This window comes from Melanotaenia boesemani, chromosome 15, assembly GCF_017639745.1.
Source record: "Melanotaenia boesemani isolate fMelBoe1 chromosome 15, fMelBoe1.pri, whole genome shotgun sequence".
NCBI lineage: Eukaryota > Metazoa > Chordata > Actinopteri > Atheriniformes > Melanotaeniidae > Melanotaenia > Melanotaenia boesemani.
The window spans coordinates 5,695,492-5,709,327 of record NC_055696.1 but is presented as its reverse complement, the minus strand read 5'-3'; the positions used below and the strand labels follow the sequence as shown (position 1 = coordinate 5,709,327).

Below are 13,836 nucleotides of genomic sequence, written 5' to 3'. Positions count from 1 at the left end.
TTTGACACCAACATTGAAAGCCATGAGCCATGCAGTTGTCAGTAAAATTATAAAACATTGCACTTATCAACCACACTACACTTGAACAGGAAAATCTATCTAATTTTAGGGAATTTCAAAAGTACCAACAACTTGCTGATGAATTACTGGAATTACAACTTGATCTGAATCTAGACCATGCAGCTAGCTAGTCTACATTCATTAGTAATCTATGCAATAAAAAGAATGTTTACAATACCTGTTTAGAGTGGGGATGTTCCCTCTGCAATCAAACAACATTGATTACTATGTGGTTAGTGTCAGCCATCAGGAAAGGAAGACAGTCAAGGTGGAGAAATGTGTGGGAATGACAGTGTGTCAATGTGTTTTTTTGTATTTATCAGTGTCTAAATGGATGAAATGAGCATAAGAATGAAGTTAAAATATCTTTCTAGCAAAAAGAAGCACACATTCCCCTTTTTGACTGTTCCCTTTAAAACATGCATCATTAGATGTAAAAGCACTCTTGTCCTGAGATAAACTCTGAACAAAGAGAAACACTCAGCAGTCTCACACTGTTGTGTAGTTTCTATTTAACGAGGAAAACATGAAGGTTAATACAAACATGCCATATGAGTAGCATGCAACAGAATGAGAACATGATGGCATTCAGAGAATTTCAACAAATAATTTTGTGAATAATCTGAAACCAGCACAGCACATAAAAACAGTACTGCAGAGGAACAGCAAGCAAAACAGTACACCATACACAACCGCATGGGTAGGACGGAAAACAAACTCCACAGGAAATGCCACAGTACGACGTCTGTTAAAAGCTTTTTGAAATGCTGAGCATGTACAAGATAAATCCTATTTATCTCTGTTTTAACACGTGTTTGACACCACATAGAGGATCTTCTGAGATTTTTCCATGAATTTACAAGGAAAAGCAGCTCATTTGACTCTTGAGAGTCAGAATTTTGATGAAAATGGAACTCACACTTTCGATGAACCATGGGAAGCATGTTGATCCTTGCAAAAACACAGCCTATTGCACATGTGGGCATTTACATGGAGCACAGTGAACAATGACATATAGGTGGGAACGGTGTGAAAGGACTGTGGCACCATGGATGACATCCAATTAATATAAATCTGTTATTCAAATGTGATTTTGACATTCATCTTAAGATTTTTTTTAACCTAGAACACTCATGTGGTTAGAGGGATGCATTTGACGTTACCACAGCACATCTTCACCTGTAATACAAACAGCTAGATGTTGAAATACAGCAAGAGTCAATAACAAAAACTAATAATCCACCAAATGCTGGTGATATTATTATAATAGATATATTTTAAAATATAGCAGTTACAACACCACAATGCTGCCAACATGCCAACATCTCTGCCATGAACACTATTAATGGTTGTCTCCACAGTGCCATCATAGGGGGAGAGAGAGGAACAGTAATACATAGCCTGTAAGCGTTATTGGCATTTTCATGTGTAATACCTGTTGGGATGTGAGGTAGGAAGCATGAATTGAAACTCTACTACACATGTGTTGTCCTTGAGCTGCCGATGCTGCACACTGTTGAGCTCATAGGCAATGTATGCTCTGCGAACATACACCTGAGATTATGAGAAATAAAATTTGAGAAAAGTTAAACATGTGAAGCACCTCTAAGTTAGTAAAATTATAGTTCAGGTAAACTGATTTTAGTCATAGAGAAATCACTCTTCTCACCTCGAGGGCAGCCATCCTGACAACCTGATTACTGTGGTAGAAGAAGTTGGGGAGAACATCAAAGATGGAGGTCTCCGAAAGGATGAGTTTCTAGAAAAAAAAGAAGGAATAATCTGTTATTAGGAACTCTGTCCATTTTTAGAGGAAGTAATGAAGCAACAATAGATTGCACTCTTTTATTTCCCACCTGCAGATTCTCAATGCAGAACTGGTGACCATACATATCAATGGCAGAGAGGAAGATGGACTCCACCTGATTGTGTCGTAACTCATAGGAGGGAAGGTGGGAAGCTATCAGCACCTGAGTAAAGAAGATTAACATGGTACTTCAGGAACCAGACATGCCTACTCCTGCACATCTTGTGACAATATTCCCCTTTATTTGGTTTAACTCAACACTTTAAAGTGTGAATTTTGTAATTACATATTACATTTTTATTCTAGCTTTTCTACTGATTCTAATTTTCTCTCATGAAAATAAATGTCACAGTCTTATCCCTCCCATAGTTGAAGGTATATACTGACATCTAGTGGTGAATTTACCGCCTTACATAATGGCTTGGCCGGATTTAGGGTTTTAAAAGATTCAGAAGAATTTTAGCTTTAAACGTTTTAGCTGTAAACAGGCTAATATCTGTTTTCAGGTTTTCTGCTAACAGTGCATCTTTTTCATTCTTGTTTTCAGTTTTAATAAAAAGAAAAAAAGTTTAGGAAACCATATCTGACCTGCCGAGCACGCAGTGCCACCTTGGCGTTGGTTGTCTTGCTGAGCTGTGTGAGTTCAGTCAAGATGGCCATCAGTTCATCTGTCAGAGTGGGATCACGGCCACAGAGCTGGTCCTAGACACACACAATATATCATAAAAAGGACATTATTTTTGCAACAATTTTATCATTCACTTGAATGAGCTACATCTCTGACTAGGTTTCCGTTAAATCAAGATTAATACAGGAGAGTGCATAAGGCAGTTTATAAGTGTTTACTTTTAGTACACATTGCTACTTCTACCATAAACTTATATTCTTTAACTTACCTGCATACATTTGTGTTGTAGATTACAAGATGTATAAAATCTACTGTCTTATTTAAAAACATTAAAAGCAACGACTCACTGATATGTTGATATAGCCAGAACAAGGCTTGTTTCTGCACTAAATTATTTATACAGATATCATAAAACTGTGAATCTGTCTTCATTAATTAGACCTTTAACTTCCTCTTCCTCAGTAAGAAAGGACACTTACAATCAGCATGGTAACCAGCAGGTTCTTCTTGGTGACTTGAGCATGTGAAAAGATGTAGTTGAGGACATTGGCCATGTCACCTTTGTTTTCTTCACGCAGTGCAAACACACACTTGTCATAATGTCCTGTTAACAGACCAATTCAGAGAACTTTAATAAAAATGCAAAGAAAAAAATGAGGAAAAAGAGCTCCACCGAAAAGAGACAGAAAGTCAGTGCAATGCTTCCGAGTTCAAACACAACAAACTTCAGGTGTTCCCCACCATTTTGGAACTGGATCTCTACTTTCAGGTACTGCCTAAGCAAGTCCATCACCACAGCCTTCATGTGACCTCGGATGCCACTGCGATATCTGGACAGGATAAAATAAAGTGTATGAGCTTGGACAAAAAGGAATACATTTTTTCCACACATGGGCAAAGTGTCTGTTTAAAGTGTATCATGATAGTGTATGGTGGCTCACTTCTGCACCAGCTGAACAATGCTTTGTGTGTTCATAAAGAAGACTTCTCTCTCTGACTTCTTGTTAAGAGTAGCAGCATGGCTGTCCAGGATGTTTGCAATCTGGAAAAAGGGGAGATAATGAATATAAGCATTTAATCCCAGCAGCAGTGGAGGCTTATGAGCATTTAATCCTAGTGGAACAGATGAACCCTCACCTAAAAAGTTATGTTATATTAAAACTGTGCACAGGAAGCAGGGTGTGAAATCCTGGATAAGAAATGTGCAACTTACAGGTGTTTTACTGTAACTGACTTATAAGAACATTTCTGTTGGTGCAGTGTAAATGGTGTGTGTATATATGTTGATGGGGTACCTGCTGGCTGGGGAACTGGCAGAGCACAGAGGTTATATTGCTGGCATACTGAGCCATCTCCTTCTTGATGGCCTTCTCTACAGCAGGGGGGATGCGACCTGACACGCTTGTCATGATGTCCTGAAGCTCCAGCAGCGGTAAAGATGGATCGCGCATGGTTTTCATGAGCCTTTCCACCCACTCTTTCAACTGAGACAGACAAACAAAACTTGTATCAGGAACTTTTGACAGTAGGAAAAAACTAAAGCCAGAGAACATCCATGTGTTCATGATTTTTTTTTACTTTAGCACTAAAGAAAGGCTCAGGAAGGCAGTAGCCATTCATTATGTGGACAAGATGATCCAGTGTGCTGTGGAAGACTCTGTGCAGCTTTTCCCCTCTCAGAGCTACAGCCTGGATAGAAGGCAGGGCCCCTGTGTGCAGCTCCGCCTATAAGACAAAATTGTAGATACTTCATATTCAAATCAAATGTTCCAGCATTGTTGTGTACAGACCAGTATTAAGCAAGTAAGGTGAGGATAACTGGTTAAACAATGACCTGGATGAAGGAAAATCTGAGCGACATGCATACACATACAACACCACATGATTGCTCTAATGGGAAATAGAAGAAATTATATTGCTGCAGTATAAATAAGATTATGAATGCTATTGTTGTAGGTGGGTGTAACCTTCTGTATAGCTCCTTATAGCAGCTAACCTGAAGAAGCCTTTGGCTGAAGATAATCCTCAAAGAAATAACAGATCAATAATTTACAATAACAACAACCAAATACGTGCCTCATTTGGGGACAATGGAATCTTAATCCAAACAGAAGAAACCTGAAACTCCCCTAAATGTCGAGGCCTAAGAGAATGTTTAGCTCACTCCTTTCATTCCCACCATCTAAGACACATTCATCATTCATGGGTGCCTCCTCCTCTATTAAGTCTGTATAACAGTTTTCTGACATCAGGCTGGTCCAGATGAGTGCTCACACTTAAACACACATCTTTGCCTCAGTTAACAGAGCTGTCATCGCTGATGGCAGAATCAATTTCCAGCCTCATTGAGATTTTGACTCCATAAACAAACACCCAAACAGCTAATGTATAGTGCTCGCAGCTCATAGAATAGAGCAGATCTTACATATGAAAAGACAACCCTTTGTTATTCTGACAGTTACTTTTCCTGTTCAAAGGGGTTTAAAAATAAGTTGATGTCCTCTCCTTTCAGAAATATTATTTAAACCAAACAGATATTTTACATGTCATTGTTGATTTGCATCAAGCTCAGAAAACCCTGCTTAGTAGATGGCATAAGTCAGGCATAAAGTACCTGCTGAACTCTGCTTGGGTCGTCCAGTTGCAGTTTGGCAATGACACAGCCAGGCTCCAATGCTGCTCCAGCCCTCTTCACATAGTGAATACAACCAGACTCGGCAGCAGTGAGGGTCATTACCATCTTCATCACCTGAAATTCACAACTACAAACTTTACACCCATGCAACTCAGCAGACAACATAGAAAGGAAATTTGAGGGGTTCCAATGCTTCTTGGAAACAGCACACACAGATGATTCAGTACACTGTACCTCTATTTCTGCGTAGCACTGGCCAGCAAACACATGCCCGCCATCCTCAACTGTGTACTGGATGATTTTTCCTGCCGATGGAGATCGTAGCATCGAGGGATCATTCTCCTTTTCAAAAACACATGTTTTGTTCCCAATTGTGATGCGATATCTATGGAAAAAAGAAAAATACCCAAAAAATTTTACAATTCTTAACAGGTCGTTAAGATGTGTTATTTTAATTCATAATCATTCTGTTCTGCAAAATATATATATTTTTTATGTTACCTGTCCACCTCTTCCTTCATGTAGGTGGTGTAGCTGCTTCCATCATATGACAGCAAAAGGCCGCCATCACTTAGCCGATGAACATCCACCTCAGCCGAAGAGTTGTTCATGATGACCACATAGGAGTTGGGAGACTGACGTGTCACTGTCAGAACATACTTGTTACCTTCATATATCAGCTCCACATCAACAGTGTTGAGTAGTGTATGTGCTGGCAGCACCTGGCCCCTGGTGAGAGAATAGAGTGCTCATATTCTCTTATCAAACTCTAATCAAACTCACCCCACTCCCACACCTTTTCTGCTTTGTCTTTACCTTTCCAGAGAATGCAGAAAGTTGGACACACTGTTCCTCAGATTTACATCAGCCACATGCAGAGCACCACTCACAATTCCCAGCATAGTGTCCGGACGCTCTGCCTGCATGCAATAAATTCTTTATTACTTAGCTGGAAAAACAACTGTCAGTAGGATAAACTTAGCATTCTGAATATCTCCACAACATTTGTATAAAATTATTGTTCAAGTGCTATGATTATATGTCAGACATACACTGTCCATTGTGTTTAGTTAAACTGTACCAGGTAGCCTCAGCTGGAACATCTCTGCATACCTGCATCTTCTCTGCGATGAGCCTATCCAGCCAGCCTGTATCAATGCTGTTGTGCTGAAAGCTTTCAGTTTCCAGCAGTTTAATGAGATATTCCACTGTGGTCCGGAAGTCTCCTCTAATAGACAGCTCCTTCAGAGCAACCACCATGTTGCTGGAAAAGAGACAAAACCAGATTAGACAACTACACATGAACAATTTTCAATGGCAAGAAAACATTAACATATGATAAAAGGGCACACTAATGACAATGCAGTGGTTTAAAAACCCAGGTTTACTCACGAGATAGCCTCTTCACGATTCTCTCCCCAAGAAAAGCAGTGACCAAACTGGGAGTCAGCAAACTCGTGCAGCCCCCCTGCAGCTGCAACACTAAAGTAGCCCCATACGTTTTTATTGCTGCGGAAATTCAGCTCTTGTACCGTTCCGGAGCTTGGCTTGAAACCCTACAATCACACACACAGCAAAGTTCATCTTCTAATGTGTTGAACCAAAGCCAAATCAGCTCAGATGACATTTGGGCAAGGGTAACCTTTGGAAAGAATAACAATGGTACTTAAGTACTTATCATATTAAAGAATCATCAAGTTAAGGGGAAAAAAGAAACAAAAGCTGACACAAAAAAAACAAAAACAAAAAGGATAGAACCAGAAACCACAGGGTTTTGTAATCTTTAGCTGCAAATATTTTGTGTGAGAACAGAGATCAAATTGTACCTCATCAGGATTTTCACTAGTGATGCGTGCTGCAATGACATGTCCCCTTGGGGAGGGGGTATTTGACAGTCCCTCAAAGTCAATGGGACAGTCTCCCCAAGGATGGACTCCATAAAGCATCCTAATGTCTTTGATCCGATGAAGAGGAATACCCATAGCAATCTGACAAAACAGAAGAAGGAAAAAGATCATGTTCATGATAAAAAAAAAATAACTCCAGAACAAGCTGAATGAATTTCAAATACATAAATTAGAAATTTGGAATGAAAGAAGTTCATCTTTTTTGAGAAATTGATTTAGTTTTTAAGACAACCAACAAAGAGTATCTTAGTGTAAGACAGTGAGTGTGGATACTGTCTTGAAAAGATCCTATCATCCTGAGCCAGCGAGTGTGTCACTCCCACTCCAACACCCAATCAGCTTGACTACAAGCTTTCCTAGCCCTTCAGCTTGACTGCCACTGACCTATTTACACACAATCCTGAACACTGTAGAGCACACCACGTGACTGAATGTCGATACAACCCCTCAATCTACCATAGTGTTAGTGCATATCGCCTCCTCTTTTGGAGTTGGTTGCCAAGGAGAAAGGGGCCCAGTCTGAGCTGTGATGAGGTGAAGCATGCCAACTGTCCACTACAGGACAGACTCAAACATTTGATGTGTTATGTAACTGCATGTGCAACAGAGAGTGCACTTTGTAGTACTTCAAGTGTGTGAGAGAGGCTGACCTGCAGCTGAGCAGCAGGCAAGTTGACATCAGCAACCATCTCAGTACAGGGGTGCTCCACCTGCAGACGTGGGTTGAGCTCCAGGAAGTAGAAGCTGCCATCCATGCTGTAGAGATACTCTACTGTACCTGCACTGACATAGCCCACCATCTTGGCCAGCTTCACAGCACACTGAAGAGAAAGAATAACTGAATAAATCAAGGTTGAAATTTGATTGAACTTATCTCCATTTTTCCACTAAATGAGTGGCACCTTTTCCATATCCTCAAACACATCAGAAGTGGCAATGGTTGCAGGAGCTTCCTCTATAATTTTCTGGTGACGTCGCTGCACAGAACAGTCTCTGCCGAACAGGGAAATGGCATTTCCATTCTGATCAGCCAAAATCTGCACCTCCAAGTGGCGGGCATGCTTGGCTAGCTGCATGATGAAGATGGGTGATCCTGGAACTTCTGCCTGGACCTAAACCACAATAGAGAAAGTAAAATCTTGCAGTCATGGAAAGCAAACAAAACACCATTTTCATAAAAATTAATTCGTGCTAATTACCTGTCTGAAGAGGTTAGGGAAGTCATCAGCACAGTTGACTTTACGGATCCCTTTTCCTCCACCACCTTCTGATGCCTTCACCATTACTGGATAGCCGATCTTCTCTGCAGCCTGGCAATGCAAACATAGAAGTTTCCAGAAAACATGTTTGCATGTGCATCATGTTGAAGCCACATTTAACTGGCGGAGTGAATCCTAAGTTAGGTGACATGCTTACTTTAAGGCCATCCTCTACGTTGTGGATGCAGCCGAGCTCATATAACTCATGAGGAACATTGATGATTTTCTTTTTTTGGTTGCTCTCTGTCCATTCAACTGTCAAGCCTGACAAATGGAGAAAAAAATATTATCTAATATCTGAAATCTCAGGAATATGACAAGAAACACCAAACATTTGCACAAAAAAATAAACATAAGAATAGGATTAGATGGCATTGCACATAAAAAAGGCTCCCAAAAAAAGACCAGAAGAAAGAAAAAAAAAATAAGATGAAATTCAAGTAATACTGATTGCTGAATTATACATAAAAACAGCTAAATGAGAACAAAAACTTCAAGCTACCCGTTCCGCTCCAGGGCAGAGTTGGAATACCAGCTGTCTGAGCCACAACTGAGGAGGCAATCTTGTCACCTAGAGCCCACATAGCCTGACTAGGAGGACCTGAAAAAAGAGCACAGAATGTATGAAAATTTAAAGTTGTTTAAACTAAACCAGTAAAAATGTAGAAAACGTAAACGGAAAGTAAACTAAATGACAAATTTCCTTTACCCATGAAAGCAATGCCATGTTTGTTAAGGAGCTCTGGGAGTTTGGGGTTTTCTGAAGCATGACCCCATCCAGCCCACACTGCCTACAAGATGCAAAAAATAATACAACAGTGGATATTCAGCTAAAAAGAAAATATTTATAACAACTAAAGCCAGCAACATTTATTATGAGCCTGGTGGTACCTGAACTGGTATGCGTTTTGCAATATCCAGAATGAGCTCAACGTTGGCATAGTTATTGTTATTTGTTCCTCCAGGTACAGGGACATAATGATCTGCCATTTTTATGTATTCTGTAAAACACATAAGGATAATCTTTGAAATGATGTTGACACATACAGTGCTCTGACTCGTAGCTTTCCTCTACAAGACAGAGAGTTTCCTTCCTGTGTCCACTGTTTCCATGTTAGTGTCAGTGAACAGAAGCTAATTCTGGTACCAGAGTTGATGCATTTACTCAAAGTTCAGAGAAAAATAATTCAAGTTCACCTGCATTGGCCTTCAGGTCTTCTGGGGTCACCATGACAACAAACCGGATAGCCCTTTCATTGCGGAACATCTCATAAGCCCAGCGACGGATGGATCGCATACATTTAACTGCTGCAATGCCATTGTTGGCAATAAGTACCTGGATAAGCAAAACAGTTAAGTTACTAATGTTCATTTTTGGCTAATAATTCCCACATTCAAATTTGCAAAATAGCTGACAGATTTCAAAGCAGAAGGTTTTGTTGGATGTGCTCAATAGGATAAATTTATGTATACACCATTCTAGTCATTACAATTCATACTTCCAACATTTACTTTCATTATTAAGAAAGAATTACAATCACCTATGTCCAAATGTCTCTGCTTTACTGTTTATTTTGTTAGAAGCACTTTGGGTCTCTTAAAAAGAGCAGCAAATAAAAACCTGTTACCTTTTCAATGACCTTGTTACCACCAAAGCGGGTGACAAATTCAGCTGGAGATGCAACAGTGAAGTCCCTCTGAAGATCAATTCGCCTGCGATCTCTTCCTTGTTTTACCAGATGCAGCCCTGACATGCTTGGTCTGTTATAAGACAAAAAAAGGGCATAATGTTAAATGGCACCTCTTAAGACCTTCAGTTTTGAAAAGAAGGACATTAGATAGCTATTAAAATGCTAGGAGCAAGCATTCAGCAGCAGAGCTTGATTAAAAAAAAGCCCAGCCCAGAAGATAAAAAGACACTGATATCACCTCACATTGATAAGAAACCCATTATCCCAGTAAGGCAGCATTTAACTAATGTGCCTTATCTTGAATGCTATAGGTTATGGGTGAGTGACAGAAATAACCTTAAACTTTTCTTTTTTTTTTTTTTTTTTTTTAATGAAAATCTAAGATAGTTGTTAAATGTCAAGCAGAAGCCAGAAGATATGTTATTGGGAAAAGGCAATGAGTGACACAATAGCAAAAGGGTTCATGACAAACACTACTTGTAGTTAAGTACTGAAGAAGTAGAACAAAATGTTAACAAGTTCTTAAACATTTTTACATGTGCAGGCAAGTGTTGCAACAGGATTTGCTGAGTTCTATTAATCAAGCTCCGGCACAGGTGGAGGTGGAGAGGGGGTTAGCAGAGTGGGAGGGCGTGACTTTCAGAAGGCGGGTGTGGCATAGCCTGCGCTTGTTTGGCTGGTTAGCTCCTATGGCCTGATACTGAATTATTGCATCACTGTAGGAATCATTGGCATGAGGCAAATAGGTTTCAGCTGATTAAAATGCAGGGCCCACAAGCACATGCAGGGTTTTATTTCAATCCAGCTGCAAATGCCCCATCCTGTATTTCCAGTTTTAAGTCTTTAAATTCATCCCACCTCTCTCATTTTCTCTGTGAAACAGACTACATAAAAACTCAATAAGCCTAAAACATAAGACCCATGTGATCCTAAAATGGTAATCGCATATTAAAAAGAAATTTCCTGACTGGGACGAGTACATCTATTTTCACATTGCTTCTAGCAAAAAACAAAAATATTTAGAAATAATAGTAATATAAATAAATGTGTAAAAGACATGTGAGCCTAATAAACTCAAATGAAAGAAATCTTACAAGAGATATTTGTTCTGACACCCAACTTTTGTGTGAGGTTTTGAGGGAAAAAAAGTAACAAAACTAGAGTCTCAGCAAACCCTGTGAAAGACTGAGCACTGGAAGACAGACAAAGGCCTGCTGCAAGCTTTATAAAACGTTCCATCCGTGCTGAATGGCTCCAACTGGTTGATCTGGGATTTCTGTGTGTGAACATTACACAACTTGCCCAAACCTACATTACGAAGTCTGTGGCTGCTCTCCAGGAAAGCCCCACTCACTGCACCGATAAACCCTTCAGCAGAGTCCAACTAGAGAAACAACATTTTTCATATGTACTGTAAAAAAAAAGCCTATCCAGTGATGGAATAGTACATAGTCTGCATAGAGCATGCTTAGTATATTACTAAAGCACACGTTTATTCTCATCAACTACTACTTATACACTTGAAGGTGCATGTTATGTTCCCATCTGCATCTCAAATTTGCCTTAAATGAAAAAAAAATGTAACTGCATGTAACATCTTTGGAATACAGAATATTTCTGCAGGATCATCAAACATAAACAGTTCCAACCTTAGATTAAGCATGGAGCCATCCATGTGGTCAAAACCCATTTCAAAGGTGCTGTCAGAGCTACCGGAGGATGGTGAAAGCGACCGAATCTCCTTTTCCTCCAGCTGCATGTCTGCCTTCCCTTGGATTTCATCTTCTGAGTTCTCCTCCGATATTGATCCCACAAGGAAGTGAGAGTGCAAGTCCCCAACAGTGGGATTCTTCTTAGCAGCACCATCCGGTTGTGCCATGGCTGGACGACACGAACAGGCTGCAAACACTGACAAGAAACAGAGCATTGGGAGCAAAAGATATAAAGATGGGCAGGAGTTTGCATATATGGGTGACACCCTTTGGCAAGGACCTGATGTTGTTTGTCAAATTGCAAAAGTGGTTTGCATAATCTCAGTTTTTATCAATATTGCAAGTGAAATTGCAACACTTGGATCTGTATTCTGGGCTTTAATACATTTTGTGCAGCTCCTAAAAATATACCATTGTGTAACATTTTTAAATATTATAACTAAACATTATTGTCATTTTGTTATCAGAAACCTTAAAACTAGAATTAACTGATGCCTTATTTAAAAAAAAAAAAAAGCAAGTATTCGAAAACTTATATTAACACAATATTAACTTGCACGAATCAAGAAACTATGTTGACCTGTAATGGATATATTATGCCTACCACTTAATGAGGAATGAAATCAAAACATACCTGAGGCAATGCAGTTTACCTGGTCCGGAAAATTTTATGTAGATTTTAAACTCACTTAAGATCACATTAAACTAACCAGACTACTGTTAGCTACAATCATTCTAGCAGGCTCTTCCTCAATTTTTGTTAACTCAAAAAGTTTGCGGTAACGTTCAATCTACCGTTAATTATAAATAGGACAGACTGTTAACTGCCACTATACTGTCAACCTACCTCTCTAGCTACTACTGTTACACCTGCTCAAGAGAGTGGAAAGGGTAGACTCTTGGGTAAGAAAGACACGCCTTACCTATCGATAGTTGCTTGCGGGACCAGAAAAACAAGCCGAGTATTCCAACCAGACACACAAAGGTGAACCAGGGGAACATCACAAACTGATAGCAACGACTACATTTAGCTTGCTAGCAAAGCGAATCCTCTAACGCAAATAATATGATCAAATTACACAACTCCAGCAGCCAAGCCGCTCACTAGTAATCGTTGTATCGTTACCTGTCAGGTCAATGCTAGCCCTTAACCGTATAATAGCTCCAGATAAAGATAAAGCGCAGATGCTAATAACGCTAGCTTACAGGGCACCTGCTAATTCCATTACAATGCCGATACAGTAGCGCTGTCTCTACTACCGACCGGTGTAATGTAATGCAGCATGGGTGTTAAATATGTCCTGAACCAACATCGACTGTAATCTGGATACCATAATCTGAGATAAACATCTAGACATGCAACTTACCGCTGGAGATAAACCGACACGTAATCCTGACAAAGTTGAGTGAACTGAGTCAATAAATTAATTGTGTGCCAGACATCTCTGTGTCCAGTGATGATGAAAAAAAATCACATCATGATGAGGTCACACAGCTCTACCAGACACCTAAACGGTAGAGAGTGGGGTGATGTGATGATGCGCAAGCAGGTTACTCTTGGACGATGACCTCTGACAGCAGCTTCCGCTATAGAAATAGTAAAGATAGAGAGGCCAATACACCAACACTGTATCGCTCTTGACTGTTTCCTATGATTATTATTAAAATAGTAAGTGTAGAATAGAACCACAGAAAATGTGTTATATTCAATTACATAAAATACATCAACCAGGATAAAAATAATTTAGATAAAGATATACACGATTTAAGATAGTGTGGTGTTACTCTCAAGATAAAATAAATTATTGTCAAACAAAAACAGAAAAAATCACAAATGAATAAACTATCCCGGACTGTTTTATGCTAAGTTTTATGCTGTCATATGCGTGATGTTGACTTCTATTTGATAATGGCAACGTTGTTTAAATTATTCTATTGTAAACTCACATTCACCTCCACACGTGCCCGTGTGTTGATTGTGTTTTCAATCTTGTTTTCACTTGTACAGACTTAAAGAAGCTCTTCATTTTATAAGTCTTTACTATATATTTAGACTGTAAATTTAGAGTTTAAATAATCATAATGTTTTGATTTCCAACACTACTTCCATCAGTAGAATAAGTAATTATTTTCTATT

At 39.4% G+C, this 13,836-nt stretch overlaps 1 protein-coding gene across 5 annotated transcripts in view; it reads right to left on the bottom strand.

Moving 5' to 3' along the window:
- acaca (acetyl-CoA carboxylase alpha) overlaps positions 1 to 13,166 on the bottom strand; it is a 30,642-nt gene extending 17,476 nt beyond the window's left edge. For 3 of the 5 annotated variants that reach the window (XM_042008499.1, XM_042008501.1, XM_042008502.1), the window contains exons 1-28: positions 12,623 to 12,983; positions 11,637 to 11,895; positions 9,925 to 10,057; positions 9,494 to 9,632; positions 9,188 to 9,297; positions 9,006 to 9,087; positions 8,799 to 8,897; positions 8,454 to 8,560; positions 8,237 to 8,347; positions 7,940 to 8,149; positions 7,688 to 7,858; positions 6,957 to 7,118; positions 6,523 to 6,686; positions 6,244 to 6,394; positions 5,947 to 6,050; positions 5,632 to 5,859; positions 5,365 to 5,515; positions 5,110 to 5,244; positions 4,074 to 4,220; positions 3,791 to 3,979; positions 3,437 to 3,537; positions 3,237 to 3,325; positions 2,975 to 3,099; positions 2,456 to 2,569; positions 1,917 to 2,030; positions 1,730 to 1,819; positions 1,496 to 1,614; positions 239 to 262 (exon numbers count right to left, since the gene is read on the bottom strand). In XM_042008499.1, the coding sequence (XP_041864433.1) occupies positions 239 to 262; positions 1,496 to 1,614; positions 1,730 to 1,819; positions 1,917 to 2,030; positions 2,456 to 2,569; positions 2,975 to 3,099; positions 3,237 to 3,325; positions 3,437 to 3,537; positions 3,791 to 3,979; positions 4,074 to 4,220; positions 5,110 to 5,244; positions 5,365 to 5,515; positions 5,632 to 5,859; positions 5,947 to 6,050; positions 6,244 to 6,394; positions 6,523 to 6,686; positions 6,957 to 7,118; positions 7,688 to 7,858; positions 7,940 to 8,149; positions 8,237 to 8,347; positions 8,454 to 8,560; positions 8,799 to 8,897; positions 9,006 to 9,087; positions 9,188 to 9,297; positions 9,494 to 9,632; positions 9,925 to 10,057; positions 11,637 to 11,895; positions 12,623 to 12,701 (3,707 nt within the window). In that variant the 5' untranslated portion in view covers positions 12,702 to 12,983. Of the gene's footprint in view, positions 1 to 238; positions 263 to 1,495; positions 1,615 to 1,729; positions 1,820 to 1,916; positions 2,031 to 2,455; positions 2,570 to 2,974; positions 3,100 to 3,236; positions 3,326 to 3,436; positions 3,538 to 3,790; positions 3,980 to 4,073; positions 4,221 to 5,109; positions 5,245 to 5,364; positions 5,516 to 5,631; positions 5,860 to 5,946; positions 6,051 to 6,243; positions 6,395 to 6,522; positions 6,687 to 6,956; positions 7,119 to 7,687; positions 7,859 to 7,939; positions 8,150 to 8,236; positions 8,348 to 8,453; positions 8,561 to 8,798; positions 8,898 to 9,005; positions 9,088 to 9,187; positions 9,298 to 9,493; positions 9,633 to 9,924; positions 10,058 to 11,636; positions 11,896 to 12,622; positions 12,985 to 13,066 lie in introns of those variants that run through there. The other 2 variants (XM_042008500.1, XM_042008498.1) reach the window with 2 other exon arrangements.
- Positions 13,167 to 13,836: the final 670 nt, after the last annotated feature.